At 40.2% G+C, this 24,219-nt stretch overlaps 1 protein-coding gene across 1 annotated transcript in view; it reads left to right on the top strand.

Annotated features, from left to right (window-relative positions):
* Window positions 1-1,014: 1,014 nt before the first annotated feature.
* JMY (junction mediating and regulatory protein, p53 cofactor) overlaps window positions 1,015-24,219 on the top strand; it is a 73,671-nt gene continuing 50,466 nt past the window's right edge. The window contains exon 1 of the mRNA XM_032627739.1: window positions 1,015-2,186. Within this exon, the coding sequence (XP_032483630.1) occupies window positions 1,146-2,186 (1,041 nt within the window). The 5' untranslated portion in view covers window positions 1,015-1,145. The remainder of the gene's footprint in view (window positions 2,187-24,219) is intronic.

Genomic DNA, 24,219 nt, shown 5'->3' with positions numbered 1-24,219 from the left:
TGAATCCTGAAGCAATAAAACACTGATGAACTGAGATGTAGACATTCATACTATTGGGACATGACTGAATTTTCATTTAATTTTATTTTGTTTTGGAGTTCTACTGGGTTGTCTTCAGACACCTTCCTTTCATATCTTAAACTGTATCGCAAGGGTGCTAGGAGAGAACCCAATAGTCTAGGGGATCCCAATAAAGTTTAGCACATAGTTCACATAACGTTACGGACTACTTTCTGAATATAGGAGTTACCCCTCTGGGTGAATGGAGGAAAATTTACACCTGAGAGTCCCTTTGAATGACTGGAGTTCAAAAATTCTCAGCTCCTCCACATTAGTTCCTCTTTTCCTGGGTTCGGAGGCCACCTGTCCCGCAGGGTACACCTGCCTCTCTCCCTGCATGCGGATCACCAGCTCCAGAGCGCCGGAGTAGGAGGCTGAGTCGAAGGAAGAGAAGACTCAGGCGCGCGGCCGCGAGCGGGCGGGGGCGGGAGACGCAGAGAGGCGGGGCCGACGCGCGCGAGCGGGGTGTGCGCGCCTCCGCCGCCGCGTCACCAGCGTGCGGCACGTGCCCGTGTTTACGTCCCTCGTGGAGCCGCGACGTCAGCAGCCGAATGGCAACATTGTGGCGATACTGAGGCGCAGAGTTTAGGAGACGCGTCCCTCCGTCACGCCGGCTCCAGTGGGTCGGGAAGAAGAGGAGGGGCGGGGAGATCGGCCCGGGCGAGCGGCGGAGGCTCACAAGCCCCCGGTCCCGACCACCTATCCGCCTGCGCGGCGCTAGGCAACCCGCGCCTCACCTCCGGAGCGCCGCAGACGCAGCACCGCGGCCTCGCTCGGGGGGCGGCCCGGGCGGGCGCCAGGCGCTGCCGCAGCGCAGGGCTTGTAAACAGATCCGGCCGCACGTGACCATGTGAACTACCTGCTCCTGCGACGCGTATTGTCTTTCCCGCGAGCCGCACCACAAAGGAGCGCGGTGGGTGCGAGTGCGAAGAGACTGGCGAGCGAGCGGGGAGAGCCGGCCGGCGCGCAAAGATGGCTGAAGGCTCCCGGCGAGGGTGAGCTGGGGGCGCGGTGCAGTCAGCCGGTGAGTCCTCGGGCGGGCAGGGCCGGCGGCGCCTTCCCCGCGGCCTGGCGCCGGAGCCACCATGTCGTTCGCACTCGAGGAGACGCTCGAGTCGGACTGGGTGGCCGTGCGGCCCCATGTGTTCGACGAGCGCGAGAAGCACAAGTTCGTCTTCATCGTAGCCTGGAACGAGATTGAGGGCAAGTTTGCCATAACCTGCCACAACCGGACGGCCCAGAGGCAGAGGAGCGGCACCCGGGAGCAGGCGGGCGCGCGAGGGGGCGCTGAGCCTGGCGCACCCGCGTCCGACGGGACCCGGGGGCCGGGCAGCCCGGCGGGCAAGGGTCGCCCCGAGGCCACTGCCTCCGCGACTCTGGGCAGGAGCCCCGGGTCCCGGAGGCGCCCCGCCTGGGCGGAGGGAGGCTCTCCGCGGAGCGCGTGCAGCCTTCGGGGGGACCCACTGCTGCGGAGTTCGGCCGGCAAAGGGGCGGAGAGTCCTCTCCGGAGCCTAGTGCAGGCCAACTCCAGCCCGGTCCGGAGGACATCTGGAGGCAGGGATGTGGCGGGGGCTGCCGCTGCGGCAGCCCCGCCGGAGCCCAAGGAGGCGCCGGTGTCGTCGGTGCGGGTAGTGAGCGCCTGCGGGACGGTCACCGAGGAGATCGAGGTGCTGGAAATGGTGAGAGAAGACGAGGCGGACCCGGCGGCGCTGGCGCTCTCGGACGCTGAGCAGCCGCAGCCCGCCGCCGAGCTGGAGTCCCCGGCCGAGGAGTGCAGCTGGGCCGGGCTCTTCTCCTTCCAGGATCTGCGCGCGGTGCACCAGCAGCTGTGCTCTGTGAACTCGCAGCTGGAGCCGTGCCTGCCTGTGTTCCCCGAGGAGCCCTCGGGCATGTGGACGGTGCTGTTCGGGGGCGCCCCGGAGATGACCGAGCAGGAGATAGACACGCTGTGTTACCAGCTACAGGTTTACCTGGGTCACGGCCTGGACACCTGTGGCTGGAAGATCCTCTCCCAGGTACTCTTCACCGAGACCGATGACCCAGAGGAGTATTACGAAAGCCTTAGCGAGCTGCGGCAGAAGGGCTACGAAGAAGTGCTTCAGCGGGCCAGGAAGCGCATCCAGGAGGTAAGAACGTAGTCTGGGCTCCACTCATTGCTTTTGGTTCCTCCTCACTGCCGGAGGCTGGAGCCTCGGTCTAGGTTGTGCGCATTTGGGGCGCTTGTGTTTCTAGCTAGACAAGGGAAAAGGAATGGCTCCTGACCTATCTCCCCCTTTATTCCTTTAAATAGTGGGGAAAACCGTGGCTTTCCTTAGTTCGCTCTCTGAAGGAACTTTGATAAGTCTTTAGATTTCTGCCTCCCACTTATCACATAGATTCTATAAAGTGCTCTGTTTGCTACTAAGTACAGGTAATAAGATTAAAGCCATTTAGCAGAAAGCTGTCCCATAAGTATAAGCTAAATGAGCATTTCTCTTTGTCCCTTAAGTTGTTTCCAGCAATAATTACCCAGATTATTAACCGTACTTTCCTGGCGTCATGTTCATTTATTCAAAATGGTTTGTCTTATGGAGCAAAAACGGTCAGTTTTTTGTCTCCATATGTGATTTGGCAACTTAGGCAAATCTGCAAATCATTTTCCTCCAGATGAGTGGCCTGTCCAAATGAAAAAGCCCCTACTGACAATTGGATGCAAATGGACTTTGAAAGGTTTTATACACATTCTAGGAAAATAGCAAGTCTTTAAAGAGAGCTCATGTTTCACTCTTGTTTTAGGGAGAAAAAAAGGCCCTGGGCAGGAATGTTTATTATGCTTTTGGACTTGAGAAGTAAAAGTAGTGCAAACACTTTTTCAAACGAATCTTTAAAATAACAGGAAACAATGGGAAAAGGTCTGAATGGTTATACACAGGGAGCTCTACGATGTGGAAAAGATACGTATAATTTGAGGTCATGTGTACTTACCAGCTTCTGCTGAAAAAACTACTAAAGAAGTACTCTCGTTCTCAAAGCAATTTATTATTTTTAGTATTAGTATCAATTGAGGTTGGAGTTGGGGTGGGGAAATGCCCCCTTTTATCGTGTTTATATTGCTGACATTGTGTTGTCATCTGTCAGCCTTGCCTATGTTTATGTACTACTTGAATCCTATTAGTGCTAGGAAGCTGGAGCCTTCTGGTTTCTTCATAGAATATTATGAAGTCTTTGCTAGACTTAAGGATTTAGGAAGTAATACTTTATCGCTTATCCCGCAGTGCTCTCTTAAAACTTAAGAGTGAATCCAGGTTTTGACTTCTGTTAGTTTACTTTATGCTAAACATCACCCATCATAGTATGATCCTGTAGTTCCAGGAATCTGTTTTTATTTCCCTTTTTATCATCTCATTTCTGGAGTCAGTGTTCTACCTTAAATCCTTTCTGGAAGGAAGTGACAAATCTTAAAATGGTCACATTCTCTTTAGAGTTTTAATAGTGACCGGTATTTCTTTTAAACTGCAAGAACAAAGTTAGTGCTTCTTTCGCTTATTCATTTTACAGGTATATGTTATCCTTTTTTAAAAAACTTTCTATGTTTTAATCCCTGAATGATGTAGGTATGTCTGCTTTTAACTTTACTGATACTCAGAAAAAATAATTATTTCTGGTTATTTCATTCAAACTGGGTCAAAAATGAAGGCTGCTGAAAAATATAGTTTATTACAGTTTTCTAGAACACATGTACTTTTTTGAATAAGAGTATTTTTCCTAATTAAGGTTATATTGACCATAATGTTTTATTCTCTTCAACAGAGAAAATTTAAACTTTTAAAGAGTATTTTGTTTTGGGAAAAACTCTAAATGAAGTCTGTTATAAATTCATTGAACATTAAATACATAAATTTTTGGTTCTTCGCTTAATTGAACAGTATTTAAAAAATAGCTATCAAGGACAACAAATAGGTTCAGTTATAATGCCCACCCTGATTTCTACTGGAAGGTTATTTTGGAAGAAATTAAGCTCAGTAGGGGGAAAGGATTGCATGATTAATTAGTGATGTCTGCCATGGGTGTGACAGTGGGAGTGTATGGCATAACTGCCATATATTTTTTTCTTCCCCATCTGCTTAAATTTTTTGCTGTCTGAATAGTTCGCAGTACCATTTTTTTCGGTAAAATCATTGTATAAGTTGTGTCATTTTATCAATTCTATTGAGTTAGTAATTATGTCTAAATCTTTTTTTTTTTTAATTCCCAGTTCCACAATTCTTGTGGAATTGGCTATAGGTTTTTAAAAACTAGGTATATGTGGTAAATCAAACATATTCTTAGGTATGTGTTGCTGGAAAATTTGATCCTTTGGTCATGTTTTTCCTTTAATTTCTCTGAATCTGTTTTCCGGTTCTTTTTTCTACAGTCTTCCTTTTCCTATCCATTTAAAGGTTTCAGTTTAGAGGCCACACCTATTTGTGCAAAATGGTTGGTAAATTGTGGAAGGAGGGTTTTTTTTTTTAATAGAACAGACTGTACAACGAGACTGTAAACTTCTCAAGGTCACCAGCCTTGACAGTATCATGGAATTCTCTTCTTTGCCACCGCTAGTTCAGGGCCACACATCTTGTGAGCACTCTTAATAATAGTGGACAGAGGACACCAGTTTTTGTTGTTGTTTTTTAGTGTTGCAGGAATTTAAAAGATTTAGAAGTGTTATTTTAATGTAAAGTTGTGAGTAAATAAAAATTTTGAGCTGATAAATGTAAATTCCTCAAGGACCATACTGTTTAAAAACTAGGAGAAAAATCTCTTAAAACTGTAAATACTGTACATAACTTCCTAAATAAGGAGTTGTTATCTGGGGTTGGTGAATTTCCTATAAATTGAGGGGAGCTATAGATGGACTTTAATGGAGTACCTTAAGTAGAATGCATAGGTGTCTGTATATGCATAGGCATAGTCACAGTTTTGGAGGGAAAGGCTTAAAAGTGTTCTTCAAAAAGAGCCTTAAAACCACAATTATAAATTATCTGCTTTGTAAGCTTAGGACATAACCTCTATTGGAATTTAATTTTTGGAATATATTTATGATTTAATATGGGGTTATAAGAAGTAGTCCTATATCTGTCTTGTGGAGTATTGAAGAATTAAACCTTAAGTTTTCTGCCAGAAGTTTTTATTAATGGTTTACAAATTTGGTCAGTTGACTAGTTTGTGAGGTGGTACAATTTATACAATATTAATGAAATTATTTTTATATGACATAAGAATTGTAGATTGTGTACTACTTAGGGCTTTAATCTTGAGTACAAATGAAATGTGAAATTTATTACATGGTAGGCTTGTCTTGGACTTTTACAAGGATTTACTGTAAGTAGTGCTATTTATATAGCAAGCACTAAATCCCTGAATGAATCAAGTGCCACCAAGGCCTCTTGGAATGGTTTCAACAGTAGCCTTGGCCGTTGGTTAAAGCTAAGTATCATATTACAAGCCATACCATGGTTTACCTTTGATGACGTGGATTTTGTAAATAATGGTTTCAGTATAAGGACAACTATTGAAATGGTTGTGGTCCTTTAGATAGTAAACCTTAACTATGATGGTAGGCTTGATTAAAATCTAAAAATCATTGTTCACTTTGGAATTTATGATGTTTACAAACTGCTCAATTCTAACTTTTCCAGTTGAAACCACTGAGAGAAGCATGTGTTTTCACAAGTAGCCATGGAAGGCACACAGTAGACAGAGCGTACTCTGTTTGGAGTCAGAAAAACCTGGGCTTGAATTAGTACTCATCACTTCTGTGACCTGTGTAGTTATTTAACCTCTTTAAAACAGAGAAATGGGGAAAATGCTTAAAGGATTTCCGAAGACTTAAGACATGAAAAAGTACCTAAAATGTGTTTGGCACTTACGAAGGAGGCTTCCAGAAAGTGTTGCTTCAAGGCACTGTAAATATTGGCACTACTTAGGTATTGGGGCGCTTCACATTACCTATCCCCTTTCATCCTCCACTCTATCTTTTGAGACAAGTGGCGTTTTATACATATTTTACTGAAGCAGAAGTTGAGATTTGGCCAATTTTAAACTGCTGAGAAGTGACTAAACTCAGAGATTCAAACTTGATTTGTCCTAATCCAGACATAGGCCTTTTCTACACATGCCTTGTTTCCCTGATGACATTAGAAAGGATGTCAGTCTCCGCTCCTGAGAATGGGAGGGTGGCATCAGTAATTTAAAATCTAGTCAGGTAAATAATGAACTTTTAAATTAAGGTAACTTGTTTGTTTTACTTCAAATTAATCATGATAGGCATAGTGTAGGGCACAGTCCACACGTTGTGTTCTAGAAGTAGGTTGCCTAGGGTGCAAGGATGGGTTTATGTTAGACAAGGCTGCCCAATCACTGTTTTCCTTTGTATTTTAAAATGACTATAAACAACTCCTGACTTGAGTTGTTTAAGAGAAGGAGCAAGGAGCTCTATGAAGATTGTTTACTTATCACCCCTCTTCCCAATTATGACTTTACTAATTTTCCTGGAAAACTAAGATTAGCTACAAAACTCCAGAGCGCTGCTGAAGCCCCAACTACAGACAGTCCCCGACTTAAGGTGGTTCAGTTTTAAGATGTTATGAAAGTGATACGCATTCAGTAGGAACCGTATTTCAAATTTTGATCTTTTCCTGGGTACCTTACTCTTGTAACACTGGGCAGCACGCTGCAGCTCCCAGTCAGCCACAGGGTCAGTAGGGTAAAGAGCCGTTCTGTGCCCATACAACCTTTCTGTTTTCACTTCCAGTACAGTATTCAATCAATTACATGAGATATTTAGCACTTTATTGTAAAATAAGCTTTTGTTAGATGATTTTTACCCAAGTGTAGGCTAATGTGAGTGTTCTGAGCATATTTAAGGTAGGCTAGCCTAAGCTATAATGTTCAGTGGGTTAGGTGTATTAAATGCAGTTTTGACTTACAATACTTTCAACTTATGATGGGCTTATCGGGCAGTAACCCCAGTGTAAGTCAAGGAAGATCTGTGTATACATTAGAGAAATGACAGTCGTTTAGGAGTCCTAGGATGCTGGTCTTTGGGCCAGTGAGCCACAACCCATGATTAGGTATAAACAGTAGAAGCAGTCTCTGGAAGGACATAATGTACTTAGTTGCAGAGGACAGAGCTGTTCTGCCTGGATATTTCCATAAACATGGTGCAGACTGCTCTTTTACTGTAAAACAGTTAAGGAATAATGAAGCTAAATGAATTTTGTGGGATTCTTGAAAGTTGTGATGAAAGACAACAGTTGTGATGAAAGACGACAACGTTATTTTAACAGCTGGAAACTGTTAAAATAATGACTTAGATATTTATCTCTTTCTTCAGTCCTATGTCCCAATAAACTTTTGGCCATTTGTCATATTACTGAAAAACAAAAAGGTAGGTGTAGGAAAAAAGTTGAATATATGTTTCTCAGTTAGTGTTTCTGTAAAACAGAAACATGGAGGCTGGTGGCAGGATGGGAGCTTTCCTGATAAATAATTTATGTGCTGGTTTCTCTGCTTGCCATTTAATGTCACATGATTCCTGGCCCACCAGATATTTCACAGACATGTTTCCTCCTTGCTAAAACAAGACCAACTTGGACAAATACTTTAGTAATGTGAGTACTATCGTGTGTGGGTGTGTGTGTGTGTGTGTGTGTGTGTGTGTGTGTGTTGAAGGGAGAAGGTGAGTGGGAGGTTTGGTTTGTCAGACATAACAGTTGTTGTGGTTGAATTAGCAATCTTCATTCCCAAAATCTTAACGTAACTTTAGTCTCACTGTTCTCCATTGCTGTTTTATTTGGCCTCTTATCGATTGTAGAATATTGTTGGAAGTGGTACTTGAAAGCACAGGGTGGCTTTCCATTGATGGTTAGATGTATGTGTGCTTATATTTTTGTAATGGGAGATTTCCCTGTGGCTCTTTTTACTACTCATTAATAGGCCAGGATCCGCTCCCTCTGAATCTACCCAGTTTCCTTAGTCGTCATAGGAGAAAAATTAAGTTGTATGGGTAAGAGACATAGGCAGTGAAGACTGAATAATAGTTCTTGGTGCTGTTTGTTTTTTGATAGAGTTGGTGAAGTTCATTTGGCTTTTCAAGCTTCTTGTAGGGGACTGTTAATACCAAGTAGCCTTAACACAGAGTTAAGTTACTAAAACTGCATAGGAGCAGAGAAGGATTCATTCAGCAAAAAGCTAGAAATTTTTGAGTTGTTTTCTTAAGTGTGGGGAATTGCCCTTATGCTTGTCCTTGAATTTTAAATTTTATATAGTTATAATTGCATATAATATACTTTTTTCGGACTATAGTGAAGGTTTTGTATAATAGGCTATGAAATAAAAATAGGCCTTGTGAGCTAGACATTTTATAGAGAGTGGTCTTAAGGATAAATGAAGTTCATTTAATGATTTGGGGCTTTATTGTAACTTCTAAGGTTACAGTGAGGGTGATGGCTTGGGGCTTAGTTTATTCAACAGATATTATTAGTGCAATGAAGTAATATAGGCACAGGGAGAATACAGTGATAAACAAGAATGATCATTTTCTTCAGGAAAAAAATTTTAATTAAAATTGGTTACCAAGTCATCCTGCTGCTAACAATTAGTTGAGGTAGGGTACTTTTTAAGAAATGTCTCACTGCACTATCTTAATTAGTGCTTAGTGGAAAGAAAATTTATTGAACATGACTCAGGAAAATCTGTGTTTTTGTCCTAGTTGTGATACTAGTTGCTTGACCTTATGCTGTCACTTACCCTCTGTGGGCGTTAATTTCATGTTTGCAGAATGAAATTACAGTCTTCTTTTCCATAAGGATCCGGGGCAGTTTACAAACACAGTGTGGCAACTGTTGGGACCTGAGCCACTTGTTTTATGTGCTTGTATCCAGGTTTGGGTCCCTCTGCAGTAAGGTGACTGTCTAAGACATAGCACTTCTAATGTTGCTAAAGTTTCTTCAGGCTTTGAAAAAGCTCTGATTCATTTTTGAGTACACGAGGGCACCGAAGCAGGCAGGAGTGGTGTTTCTGCCTGTTTTTTATATTCGTTTTCTAGTCCTCACTTTGTTCATTATCATTACTTGAGGGTTTTTTTTGTGTGTGTGCTTTTCCCTATGGACTTTATTGTTAAAACTGCTTTCCCATCATTTTTTTGATAACTTGCTAAAGTTACACTTACAAAACCGTCTAATTACTAAAATTATTTCTGAAAGCCATTCTTCCTCTTCACCTTGCTATCTGAGTCTGTCCCGTCTTTACTGACTCTTAACAGGGTAATAACTGGGGCAACCAATATGTAGAGACATATGTGAGGCTCTAGTTTTTTTTTTTTTGTTATTTTTTTAATTGATCCATTAGTTAATTTATTTGTTTGGCTGCGTTGGGTTTTCGTTGCTGTGCACAGGCTTTCTCTCGTTGCGGCGAGCAGGGGCTACTCTTCGTTGCGCTCTATGGGCTTCTCATTCTGGTGGCTTCTCGTTGTGGAGCACGGGCTCTAGGCGGGTGGGCTTCAGTAGTTGCAGCACATGTGCTCAGTAGTTGAGCACGCAGGGTCAGTAGTTGTGGCACACGGTCTTGGTTGCTCTGCGGCATGTGGGATCTTCCCAGACCAGGGCTCGAACCCATGTCCCCTGCGTTGGCAGGCAGATTCTCAACCACTGTGCGACCAGGAAAGTCCTGAGGCTCTAGTTTTCAATGATCACAATAACTAATTTTTATTGAATGCTTCCTGTGGGTCAAGCACTGTGCAGAGGTATTTAAATATTGATACATTAAGTTAGCATGTTGATAGGAGTTAAGAGGTAGGGTTCAAGTGAGTTTGAGCCCTGGCTCCTCCACTTAATAGCTTTAGGTATTTGGGCCCACCTAATTCTCTCAGTGCCTTAGCTTCCTCGTCTGTAAAGTGAGGAGAATAATACTGCTGCCTCATAGAGTGATTTAAAAGTAGCTTTTATGTAAGGTACTTAGAACAGTGCCATTTACTCAATAAACACTTGATAAATGTTAACTCTTATTAATATTAATCTTCATATCAACCTAACAGGCAGGGATTTTACAATAGAGGAAACAGGTTCAAAGAGATTAGATAAACTTGCCTAAGATAACATATCTGTGTAAGAGAACCAGATTCAAATCCATGCCTGATTCCAGCTGGTTTTCTTAACCACTAGACTATCTTCACCCCAGTAGAAAGGGAATAAGGCTAACTGATAAACTTAGCCTTTGTCAAATTGAAATACATGGTTAATGTCTCATCATTGGACAGAAACATTAACAGTGTCTGGCTGATGACTTTTTTTGGGCCTTTGTCAAATTGAAATACATGGTTAATGTCTCATCATTGGACAGAAACATTAACAGCGTTTGGCTGATGACTGCTTTTGGAAAACCTTGATTATGTACATATACTGTAATCAACCATGTTGTCTGTCATTGGAGAACATTGTAATCCCAGAGGAGGTGAATTTAAATTTGTGCATGTATGTTACATAAAACTCTAATGTGAGACAGAATGCATATGTCTTTCTTATACAGACTCATAAAAATAATTTTCCTGTAACCACAGGAAGAATAAATGTTACACTGATGTTTAAATATCTGTTGTAATTTCTGTTCTGTATTAAGCTAGCTAAGGGTGGGTTGGTTTAGATGGTGTGATAATAGCTTACTTTCAAGAAAATTTATTTTCTCCTCAACATTTCCTGATACTTTCCCCCCCACAGTATAAATAGGGAATTTGGTGTATTTTAAGGTAAGACCTGAAACCTACCTCGTTTCTCATGCTATTTATTCCCATTTCAAACAATTGGTACATAACTTTGAATAGTTAATACTATACTCCCCTTCCCCTCATAACTATACTAAATAATTATCTTACTTTTCTGGCTAGGCAGAGGAGGAAGGCAGTTAAGGATGTTAACTCTCTTGATATATTTTCAGTTGGAAATCCTGCCTCCTTATTTTTCCCTTTTATATTAGGTGATGTGGGTATTGGGGTTGCCAAATGAAAATGAAAGGTTATGACAAGTAGGGTTAGAGAAAGGGAGTTTGGGATTGACATGTACACACTGCTGTATTTAATATAGATAACCAACAAAGATCTACTGTATAGCACAGGGAACTCTGCTCAATACTCTGTAAAAACCTAAATGGAAAAAGAATTTGAAGAATAGATACATGTACTGTATGTATAACTGAATCACTTTGCTGTACACCCGAAACTAATACAACATTGTTAATCAACCATACTCCAATATAAAATAAAAATTAAAAAAAAAAGAAATGGAGGATTAAGAGAGAAAGGGACAAGAATTAACTTTAGCAATAGCTGAACATGCATTATTTTGGTAAAAGGAAATTATGTGCCAGCTCACAGTGAAGCCTGTCGAGGTGCTTGATTTTTGTAAACAGTGTGTTAAAAGGTCTCCGGCTCCCTGGAGGGCCTTGGAGTTGGCTGTTGAGCAGGTTTTACTCTATATGTGGAGTGTTAATGAGACCTAAAACTTGAAAGAAAAAAAAAACTTATTTATTTTTATTGAGTTATAATTGATTTTCAATATTAGTTTCAGGTGTACAACATAGTGATTCAAAATTTTTGTAGATTATACTCCATCTAAAGTTACTGTAGGACTTCCCTGGTGGCACAGTGGTTAAGAATCCGCCTGTCAGTGCAGGGGACATAGGTTCGATCCCTGGTCCGAGAAGATCCCACAGGCCGTGGAGCAGCTAAGCCCGTGTGCCACAACTACTGAGCCTGTGCTCTAGAGCCTGCAAGCCACAACTACTGAGCCCGTGTGCCACAACTATTGAAGCCCGCACACCTAGAGCCTGTGCTCTGCAATCACTACAACTAGAGAAAGCCCGCACACAGCAACGAAGACCCAATGCAGCCAAAAATAAATAAATAAATTTATATATAAAACAAAACTTTACTGTAAAATATTAGCTATATTCCCTTTGCTGTACAGTATATCCTTGTAGCTTATTTACTTTATACATAATACTTTGTCCCTTTTAATCCCCTTACCTCTATTTCCCATCCCCCTTTCCCTCTCCCCACTGGTAACCACTAGTTTGTTCTCTATATCTCTGAGTCTGTTTCTTTTTTTTTGGTTATGTTCATTCCTTTGTTTTATTTTTTAGACTCCATATATATGTGATATCATACCGTGTTTGTCTTTTCTGAGTTGTTTTACTAAGCATAATACCCTCCAGGTCCATCCATGTTGTGCAGATGGCAAAATTTCATTTTTTAAAAATGGCTGAGTATTATTCCATTGTATATATATTCCATTGTATTTTCAGTCTTCCTAGACCCAGAAGATTGGTATCATCCACGTAAGGGAAAGGTGATAGACTGGTTATGAGTAGGGACAGATAAGGCAGTGGTTAAGAGCTTGAGTTAAGCTGTGGAGGATTCACTTCTGTCTTTCACCAGCTACCTAACTTTAGGCAAGTTCTGGTTCTTTGCCTCTGGTTCTTTGTAAAATGGCATAATAGTTATACCTACATCACTGTGTTATATGTACATACTGATTAGTAAATGCATACTGATTCAGAAATGTTAAATATGAATTTTAGAACTGAAGAACTATGGAGTCATTCATGCATTGGTTACTGCTTTCTCATGTTGCTCCTACACCCACTTCAGTTTAATCTCACTATTTCATCCTTGGACTATTTCAAGGATGAAAATATTCAATGTTCAATAGTTTGAATAGTTTGGATGTATGGACTATTTCATCTCACTATTACATCCTTAGCTCCCCTTCAGTGTCTTCCTTGCATTGTAGCCTTTGTATACCTTGCTCCCAAACTATTTTATGATGTGGACCATTTTTAAAGTCTTTATTGAATTTGTTACAATGTTGCTTCTGTTTAATGTTTTGGTTTTTTGGCCCCGCGGCATGTGGGATCCTAGCTCCCCGACCAGGGATCGAACCTGCACCCCCTGCATTGGATGGCAAAATCTTAACCACTGGACCACCACGGAAGTCCCCCAAACTATTTTAAAGCATTACTTTGCACATCTTCATACCCAACATACAGACACCAAACCAAACTCTTCCATTGCTTACCATTGTCCTGTGAACAGATTCCAAATTCCTGACATTCAGAGTCATGCATATTTTGGTTAGCTTGCCAGTCTCTTATCTCTTTCTCTGCTCTACGTGAACCTTTCATTATTCTAGTCAAGCTCTTTTACCCATTATTCACTGAGCTCACTGTACACCATGCTCCATTGTATAGGTCACCCACCCCAGCCATGTTGTCATTCTTTTGTCTTAAGTTCCACCCTTCTTTCCAGGGCCAGGTCAGGTGCCCTTCCTGAAGAAAGTCATTTCTGAGCACTGTCAGAAACAGAGGACTTGCTGTCAGAACTTCGGAGATCAGAGAGGCCTTATGTTACATACGGTTCATATCATCCATAACTGCTGCCCTGGTTTTTCTCCTTATGGACCCCTTCTACCCTTTAAAATGCATTTAACCAGGAGACAGAGATGGGTTTTGTTGTTATTTTTTTCTAATGCCTGAATTCCCCAGTGTTTCTGTACACAGCAGGTGCTCGGTAGATGTTTTTTGATATGTTATAAAGGTGGTTTCTATGTATGACATGTATACATGTACCTAACATTTTTTTTTTTTTGCGGTAAGCGGGCCTCTCACTGTTGTGGCTTCTCCCGTTGCGGAGCACAGGCTCTGGACGCACAGGCTCAGCGGCCATGGCTCACGGGCCCAGCTGCTCCACGGCATGTGGGATCTTCCCGGACCGGGGCACGAACCCGCGTCCCCTGCATCGGCAGGCGGACTCTCAACCACTGCGCCACCAGAGAAGCCCTGAAAACCAATTTTTAAAATATCAGAATGGGTCATTACTGTCAGTAGCCCTTACACTTTGTAAAATTGGATTTCAGCATTAACAGTTGTTGACAATCAGTGATTAACATAGAAATAACAAATGATTCAAACAAGAACAGAGCTGAGCAGTGCTTTGTGAATGTGGAAAATGTGTGTGGCATTGGTCCTTACTTGACAGTTGGGGAAACAAGTCACCTAGACCTAAGGGCAGTTCCTAGGGCCACAGATCCAATTTCATTGCTGGTATAGGCCTCTCCCATTGCTAGTCTTGAGTCACCCTTTTCCACAAATAGATGATTGTTTGCATGTCTTAATAATTAATGATGATATTATTTGTAGATTTTTATGTTGCTTCTTAAACATCTTTTTTTTTTTTTGGCTGTGTTGGGTCTTTGTTGCTGGATGCGGGCTTTCTCTAGTTACTGCGAGCAGGGGCTACTCTTTGTTGTGGTGCCCAGGCTTCTCATTGTGTTGGCTTCTCTTGCTGCGGAGCACGGGTTCTAGGTGCGAGGGCTTCAGTAGTTGTGGCTCGCAGGCCCCTAGAGCTCATGGGGGGTGTCAGTAGTTGTGGAGCGTGGGCTCAGTAGTTGTGGCGCACAGGCTTACTTGCTCCGTGGCATGTGGGATCTTCCTGGACCAGGGATCAAACCCATGTCTGCTGCATTGGCAGGCGGATTCTTAACCACTGCACCACCAGGGAAGTCCTAAACATCTTTTTTTTTTTTTCTTTTTTCCTGGCTGTACCTCGAGGCGTGTGGGATCTTAGTTCCCAGACCAGGGATCGAACCTGCACCCTGTGCAGTGGAAGCACAGAGTCTTTAATCACTGGACCACCGGGGAAGTCCCTAAACATCTTATTAATTAAGGGGAAAAAAATGAGGCACTCTTTGGGGTTTGACACATTAAAGTAGGAAGAAAGTTATGAAACTCTGCTCAGGAGAGAGTTTAGCTTCTAAATTTTATACCTAGGACTTCAGAAATTATTCTAGGATCTTCAAGGATAGTGGCAGTCCTATAATCCTGAAGTCAGAAAGAGGACTCTAGAACTAACTCTGATTGGCACGGTACAGGATGGGGACTCCACAGTTAAGCACAGGAGGTGCTCTTTTTCTCTCCTGTATTTGTAACTTTTCACTGGGTTAGAAGCCAAGTTGAATAGGATTAGGGAAGGGAGTAAATGGCACAAGGTAGTTTTGTTCTTTCTCTGTTGCAGTGGTTAGGGTTAGGGGAGTCTTGAAATAAATTATTTAAAAGCTGTTGTCACTGTCTCCTTTAACAACCTGATGAAAGTTGTGGGTCCTTGCCCTAGAGAAATTTTGCAATAAGCAGAGCTTTGTTTCAAAGATCAGTGTAGGTTAAAAGCTTAGTTTTTATCAGGTTAGATCAGGGGAGGCAAAAAAGGTGTCCATTAGGAAAGCTGGAAAGAAGGGTAAGGGAGAAGTGTTCTACTTATTAGGCTAATATATTTAATTAATGCTTTATATAATTCTTCATTTCTTTTAAGTGAATCGGTAGAGCAAAATAACTTTCTAAAATTGCATTAGAGATGTGTCAGATTTGGAAACAAATAATTCAGCTCTTTACTTTCAGCCCCTGTTCCCGCCTGTCCTCCTTTCCTCTGCATCCTGTAGTGAGCATCTCTATATTGTATTGGGTGCAGTTGAGCCCTTCTGACATGATCCTTTGCAGGCATGTTGTATTCTCAGATACATCTGCGTTTTGACTCCGTTTGTGTCCATCAATGAATCTTCTCAAATTAGCAAACAGCATTTTCTCCATTTTAAATTCAGGCCTTCCCTGTATATCCCAAACATCCGTAATACTAAGCAAGCTGACTCTCTTTCCAATTTCTTTGTACGCTTTTTTTGTGTGTATTATTTATAGCACCTTTTACATTTCACAGTTCATAACATGCAAATAGCCACAGTTCCGTTTATTTAGTCCCTGGATTTAGTCAGCTTTGGTTAGCAAAATAGAAAATTAAATACATTACTATAACAGGTTGTGATTATATTTTACAGTTGAATTCTTTTATCTGAGTTTATAGGAAATGGTTTAGACTAAACAGTCTAATGCTTAGTAAATTGCATCTTTTGACATTTTAAAATACGTTTCCTTTAAGATTATTTTCGGATCCTTAGATTAAAACAGATTGCGAGTTGAACCTATAATTGGTTTTTAGGTAATCGAATGTTAGAAAAACATGAAACTTTATAGCAAAGAAGACAAATTAATAAATTAGCAGTGTTAGGTGAGATGCCTTGAGCTTCTCTGCAGGAGTATTAAGTTTAGTTGGTTCATAATAGCTTTGCAGAAGTACTGCTCTGTTGATCAAAGGCATTTGGGAAATAAATAAATGTTAATATTTGAATAGAATAACTGATTTTCTTTCTTGTGGTTGCATGTCTGTGTAGAGTCCTATTATGATTTAATTAACAAGCATATAGTGACTTGATGTTTTTGTGTTGGTACAAAATAGTATCTAAACTGTTTGGTGCGTTATATTTACTTTAGTGTCTCTGTAAGAAGAGCCCAAAGAAGCTCAGTATTTGAGGATTGTCTTACTGATGAATCCTGTCATTGGAGTGCTTGTAAATGGCTCGGGGAAAATTTATTATTGAGGGACGTTGCTATCATGTTGGGTTTTTCTTATTCTTTTTACAGTTTTGCTATTCCTAGGACTCAGTAGAAAATCAATGTAAATGTTCCATTTTCAAGTGGAATAAAAAATAAAGGGCTTCTGTGAATGCACATTTTCTTGCCAGGAGAGAATTATTGCCTTTATTAAAACTATAAAAAGATAGTTTAGGGAATTCCCTGGAGGTCCAGTGGCTAGGACTCCGTGCTTTCACTGCTGAGGGTTCGGGTTCGATCTCTGGGGGACTAAGATACCACAAGCTGCAAGGCGTGGCCAAAAAAAAAAAGTTCATGATTCATTGTAAAGATTACCATTGTTTTGCTGCTATTATACACTCACCTCACCCCCACCCCCCCCATTTTCTTGTCCTGTTCTTCCTTAATCTGGTTATTTTATTCCTGACGTGCTGCAGCCTTGGTGTTAAGCCATGGTGGAGGTGAGCACCTTTGCCACGAGTTAGAACTGATTTCTGGGACTTGAGAAGAGTGTTGTGATTAGAAATTGATTATTCACACAGCTGCTATTACTTTCATAATCCTCCTTTTCAATTGTAGCTTAAAATAGATGACTTAACACATGACTTAGCTACTTATGAATAATAAATAGGTGAGCAAAGGAAGAGAAGTGTGTATCATTTTCATATTTCTCATACTTTAGTAAAGTTATATGTGTAGTTTTGGATATTGTGGCAAAGGGGATAATTTAATTTTCCTTTTTTGATGTGTAAGCCAGGATACTTTTGGGGTGGGAAAGTGAAGAAGAAATAGAGTATAAGACTTTCCTTTAAAAAAAGAGTGTATTTACTTGATAGATCATGATTGAAAAGTGGAATGTAAACCCAGCTCCTTCCCCCATCTCCTCATCTCTTCAGAGACACCTCAGAGGCAGTCACCCATAAGTTTCTTGTGTGTCTTGCAGATTCAGTTACATGTACAAAGACATAGAGTATATATATGTCCTATTTTCCGCCTTTAAGCAACTCAAATGGTAGCATGTTATATATATCTTGTTTTTTTTTTTTTTTTTCTCAATAAACAGTATTTCTTCCAGTTGCTAGATAATGCTCCATTAAATCGATTTGGTTTGATATATAGGTTTTTCCTGATCTTTTGCTGTTGAAATAGCATATCTTTTCCCACATGTGCATGTATATCTACAGGATAAAATTCTGTAAGAGGAATTGCTGGTCAAAGAGAAATATGCATTTTGTTGAATTGCTTTCTGTAGAGGATGTATCAAATTTACACTTTTTCAAACAAAAGGAGGAGGTTGCTATTTGTTTCTGTATCCTTTTAAACACAAGACTGTATTTTCAAAACCTTTTGATCTTATCCATGAAAAGTTTCAGTTTGTGATTTATTTTGAGGTATGAATGAGTCTTCATTTGTTCAGGAGTAATTTCTGTGAACTCATTCATTCCATTTTTTACCTATCTGTTTGGTTTGTTTTGATCTTGGAAATTGTCTATATTGCAAATATTTTTCCCATTGTTATTTGTTTCTTGATTTAGTTTTTTGTCTGTAGCCAGATGATTTTGTTCTTGCATTTAAATTGTTGGCACTGCTGTAATTTTTTTGGTGTAAGGAATAAGGTGGGAGTCCAACTTTTTTTATTCCTGACTAAATGACAATTATCACAAACATTTCTTGAATGATGCATGCTTATTGTGCAGTAAACTTTCATATATCTGAACTCTTTACTACTTCATTGTACTTGGTGCTTATATTAAATATTTATGCTACCTTCCTGGTAGGCCATTGCCTTTCTCCACAATTACTCTTTATAAAAAAATTGCGGGGGGGGGTGGAACTTCCCTGGTGGTACAGTGTTAAAACTCCATGCTTCCAATGCAGGGGGCATGGGTTCGATCCCTGGTTGGAGAACTGAGATCCCACATGCCTAACAGCACAGCCAAAAAAAATATTATTTTTTTGCTATTTTATTCTCTTATTTTTCCATGTAAACTTTATTTTTTAAACATCTTTATTGGAGAATAATTGCTTTACAATGGTGTGTTAGTTTCTGCTATTCACTGCTATAACAAAGTGAATCAGCTATACATATACATACATCCCCATATATCCTCCCTCTTACATCTGGCTCCCACCCTCCCTATCCCACACCTCCAGGTGGGCACAAAGCACCGAGCTGATCTCCCTGTGCTATGCGGCTGCTTCCCACTAGCTATCTCTTTTACATTTGGTAGTGTATATATGTCCATGCCACCCTCTCACTTTGTCCCAGCTTACCCTCTCCCCTCCCCGTGTCCTCATGTCCATTCTCTATGTCTGCGTCTTTATTCCTGTCCTGCCCCTAGGTTCTTCAGAACCTTTTTTTTTTTTAGATTCCATATATATGTGTTAGCATACGGTGTTTGTTTTTCTCTTTCTGACTTACTTCACTCTGTATGACAGTCTCCAGGTCCATCCACCTTGCTACAAATGACCCAATTTCGTTTCTTTTTATGGCTGAGTAATATTCCATTGTATATATGTACCACATCTTCTTTATCCATTCATCCAATGATGGACACTTAGGTTGCTTCCATGTCCTGGCTATTGTAAATAGAGCTGCAATGAACACTTTGGTACATGACTCTTTTTGAATTATGGTTTTCTCAGGGTATATGCCCAGTAGGGGGATTGCTAGGTTGTATGGTAGTTCTATTTATAGTTTTTTGAGGAACCTCCATGCTGTTCTCCATAGTGGCTGTATCAATTTACATTCCCAGCAACAGTGCAAGAGGGTTCCCTTTTGCACTGTGTGGAGACACCCTCTCCAGTGTTTATTTTTTGTAGATTTTGTTGATGATGACCATTCTGACTTGGTGTGAGGTGATACCTCACTGTAGTTTTGATTTGCATTTCTCTAATGATTAATGATGTTGAGCATCCTTTCATGTGTTTGTTAGCAATCTGTATATCTTCTTTGGAGAAATGTCTATTTAGGTCTTCTGCCCATTTGGATTGGGTTGTTTGTCTTTTTGATATTGAGCTGCATAAGTTGCTTGTATATTTTGGAGATTAATCCTTTGTCAGTTGCTTCATTTGCAAATATTTTCTCCCATTCTGAGGGTTGTCTTTTCGTCTTGTTTATGGTTAACTGTGCAAAAGCTTTGAAGTTTCATTAGGTCCCATTTGTTTATTTTTGTTTTTGTTTCCATTTCTCTAGGAGGTGGGTCAAAAAGGGTCTTGCTGTGATTTATGTCATAGAGTGTTCTGCTTATGTTTTCCTCTAAGAGTTTTATAGTATCTGGCCTTACATTTAGGTCTTTAATCCATTTTGAGTTTATTTTTGTGTATGGTGTTAGAAAGTGTTCTAATTTCATTCTTTTACATGTAACTGTCCAGTTTTCCCATACCACCTATTGGAAGACGCTGTCTTTTCTCCATTGTATATTCTTGCCTCCTTTATCAAAGATAAGGTGACCATATGTGTGTGAGTTTATCTCTGGGCTTTCTGTCCTGTTCCACTGATCTATATTTCTGGTTTTGTTCCGGTACCATACTGTCTTGATTACTGTCACTTTGTAGTATAGTCTGAAGTCAGGGAGCCTGATTCCTCCAGCTCCATTTTCCTTTCCCAAGATTGCTTTGGCTATTCGGGGTCTATTGTGTTTCCATGCAAATTGTGAATTTTTTTGTTCTAGTTCTGTAAAAAATGCCATTGGTCATTTGATAGGCACTGCATTGAATCTGTAGATTGCTTTGGGTAGTACAGTCATTTTCACAATGTTGATTTTTCCAACCCAGGAACACAGTATATCTCTCCATCTGTTTGTATCATCTTTAATTTCTTTCATCAGTGTCTTATAGTTTTCTGCATACAGGTCTTTTGTCTCCTTAGGTAGCTTTATTCCTAGATTTTTAAAATTCTTTTTGTTGCAATGGTGAATGGGAGTGTTTCCTTAATTTCTCTTTCAGATTTTTCATCATTAGTGTATAAGAATGCAAGAGATTTCTGTGCATTAATTTTGTATCCTGCTACTTTACCAAATGCATTGATTAGCTCTAGTAGTTTTCTGGTAGCATCTTTAGGATTCTCTACGTATGGTATCATGTCATCTGCGAACAGTGACAGTTTTACTTCTTCTTTTCTGATTTGGATTCCTTATATTTCTTTTTCTTCTCTGATTGCTGTGGCTAAAACTTACAGAACTATGTTGAATAATAGTGGTGAGAATGGGCAACCTTGTCTTGTTCCTGATGGTTTCAGTTTTTGACCACTGAGAACGATGTTGGCTCTGGGCTTGTCATATATGGCCTTTTTTATGTTGAGGTAAGTTTCCTCTATGTCTACTTTCTGGAGGGTTTTTATCAAAAATGGGTGTTGAATTTCGTCGAAAGCTTTTTCTGCATTTATTGAGATGATCGTATGATTTTTCTCCTTCAATTTGTTAATATGGTGTATCACATTGATTGATTTGCATATATTGAAGAATCCTTGCATTCCTTGAATAAACCCCACTTGATCATGATGTATGATCCTTTTAATGTAATGTTGGATTCTGTTTGCTAGTATTTTGTTGAGGATTTTTGCATCTATGTTCATCAATGATATTGGCCTGTAGTTTTCTTTCTTTGTGACATCTTTGTCTGGTTTTGGTATCAGGGTGATGGTGGCCTTGTAGTATGAGTTTGGGAGTGTTCTTCCCTCTGCTATACTTTGGAAGAGTTTTGAGAAGGATAGCTGTTAGCTCTTCTCTAAATGCTAGAATTCTCCTGTGAAGCAATCTGGTCCTGGGCTTTTGTTTGTTGGAAGATTTTTAATGACAGTTTCAATTTCAGTGCTTGTGATTGGTCTGTTTATATTTTCTATTTCTTCCTGGTTCAGTCTCGGAAGGTTGTGCATTTCTAAGAATTTGTCCATTTCTTCCAGGTTGTCCATTTTATTGGCATAGAGTTACTTGTAGTAATCTCTCATGATCCTTTGTATTTCTGCAGTGTCAGTTGTTACTTCTCCTTTTTCATTTCGGTTGATTTGAGTCTTCTCCCTTTTTGTCTTGATGAGTCTGGCTAATGGTTTATCAATTTTGTTTATCTTCTCAAAGAACCAGATTTTAGTTTTATTGATCTTTGCTATCGTTTCCTTCATTTCTTTTTCATTTATTTCTGATCTCATCTTTATGATTTCTTTCCTTCTGCTAACCTTGGGTTTTTTTTTTTTTTTGGTTCTTCTTTCTCTAATTGCTTTAGGTGTAAGGTTATGTTGTTTATTTGAGATGTTTGTTGTTTGTTGAGGTAGGATTGTATTGCTATAAACTTCCCTTTCAGAACTGCTTTTGCTGCGTCCCATAGGTTTTGGGTCGTTGTGTTTTCATTGTCATTTCTTTCTAGGAATTTTTTGATTTTCTCAGTGATCTCTTGGTTATTAAGTAGTGTATTGTTTAGCCTCCATGTGTTTGTATTTTTTACAGGTTTTTTCCTGTAATTGATACCTAGTCTCATAGCGTTTTGGTCGGAAAAGATACTTGACACGATTTCACGTTTCTTAAATTTACCAAGGCTTGATTTGTGACCCAAGATATGATCTGTCCTCGAGAATGTTCCATGAGCAGTTGAGAGGAAAGTGTAATACGCTGTTTTTGAACAGAATGACCTATGAATATCAATTAAGTCCATCTTGTTTAATGTATCATTTAAAGCTTGTGTTGCCTTATTTATTTTCATTTTGGATGATCTGTCCATTGGTGAAAGTGGGGTGTTGAAGTCCCCTACTATGATTGTGTTACTGTCGATTTCCCCTTTTATGGCTGTTAGCGTTTGTCTTATGTATCGAGGTGCTCCTATGTTGGGTGCATAAATATTTACAATTCTTATATTTCTTGGATCGATCCTTCGATCATTATGTAGTGTCCTCCTTTGTCTCTTGTAATAGTCTTTAAAGTCTATTTTGTCTGATAAGAGAATTGCTACTCCAGCTTTCTTTTGATTTTCATTTGCGTGGAATATCTTTTTCCATCCCCTCACTTTCAGTCTGTATGGGTCCTTAGGTCTGAAGTGGGTCTGTTGTAGACAGCATATGTATGGGTCTTGTTTTTGTTTCCAGTCAGCCAGTCTGTGTCTTTTGGTTGGAGCATTTAAACCATTTACATTTAATTATAAATATGCATGTTTCTATTACCATTTTCTTAATTGTTTGGGGTTGTTATTGTAGGTCTTTTTCCTTCTCTTGTGTTTCCTGCCTAGAGAAGTTCCTTTAGCGTTTGTTGTGGAGCTGGGTTGGTGGTGCCGAATTCTCTTAGCTTTTGCTTATCTGTAAAGGTTTTAATTTCTCCATCGAATCTGAATGAGATCCTTGCTGGGTAGAGTAATCTTGGTTGTAGGTTTTTCCTTTCATCACTTTAAACACGTCCTGCCACTCCCTTCTGGCTTGCAGAGTTTCTGCTGAAAGATCAGCTGTTAACCTTTTGGGATTCCCTTGTGTGTTAATTATTGCTTTTCCCTTGCTGCTTTTAATATTTTTCTTTGTATTTAATTTTTGATAGTTTGATTAATATATGTCTTGGTGTGTTTCTCCTTGGGTTTATCCTGTATGGGACTCTCTGCGTTTCTTGGACTTGATTATTTCCTTACCCATATTAGGGAAGTTTTTAACTATAATCTCTTCAGATATTTTCTCAGTCCCTTTCTTTTTCTCTTCTTCTTTTTGGGACCCCAATAACTCGAATGTTGGTGCATTTAATGTTTTCCCAGAAGTCTCTGAGATTGGCCTCAATTATTTTCATTCTTTTCTCTTTATTTTGTTCTGCGGTAGTTATTTTCACTATTTTATCTTCCAGGTCCTTATTGGTTCTCCTGCCTCAGTTATTCTGCTATTGATTCCTTTTAGAGAAAATTCTTAATTTCATTTATTGTGGTGTTCATCATTGTTTGCTCTTTAGTTCTTCTAGGCCCTTGTTAAACATTTCTTTTGTTTTCTCCATTCTGTTTCCAAGATTTTGGGTCATTACTCTGAATTGTTTTTCAGGTAGACTATTTCCTCTTCATTTGTTTGGTCTGGTGGGTTTTTACCTTGCTCCTTCATCTGCTGCGTATTTTTCTGTTTTCTCATTTTGCTTAACTTACTCTGTTGGGGTCTGCATTTCCCAGGTTGCAGGTTTGTAGTTCCCGTTGATTTTGGTGTCTGCTCCCAGAGGGTGAAAGATTGGTTCAGTGGGTTGTGTAGACTTCCTGGTGTAGGGGACTGGTGCCTGTGTTCTGGTGGATGAGGCTGGATGTTGTCTTTTTGGTGGGCAAGACCATGTCTGGTCGTGTGTTTTGGGGTATCTGTGAACTTGTTATGATTTTAGGCAGCCTCTGTGCTAATGGGTAGGGTTGTGTTCCTGTCTTGCTAGTTGTTTGGCATAGGGTGTCCAGCACTGTAGCTTGCTGGTCGTTGAGTGGAGCTGGGTCTCAGTGTTGAGATGGAGATCTCTGGGAGAGCTTTCGCCGTTTGATACTATGTGCGGCTGGGAGGTCTCTGGTGGACCATAGTCTTGAACTTGGCTCTCCCACCTCAGAGGCTCAGGCCTGCTACCCGGCCAGAGCACCAAGACCCTGTCAGCCACACGGCTCAGAAGAAAAGGGAGACAAAAAAAGAAAGAATGAAATTTAAATAATTAATTAAATAAAGTCATTAAAATAGAAAAAATTATTTTAAAAAAAGTAATA

This window comes from Phocoena sinus, chromosome 3, assembly GCF_008692025.1.
Source record: "Phocoena sinus isolate mPhoSin1 chromosome 3, mPhoSin1.pri, whole genome shotgun sequence".
Taxonomy (NCBI): domain Eukaryota; kingdom Metazoa; phylum Chordata; class Mammalia; order Artiodactyla; family Phocoenidae; genus Phocoena; species Phocoena sinus.
Note: the sequence above shows the minus strand (reverse complement) of the source record. Positions and strands in the feature narration are given on the sequence as shown.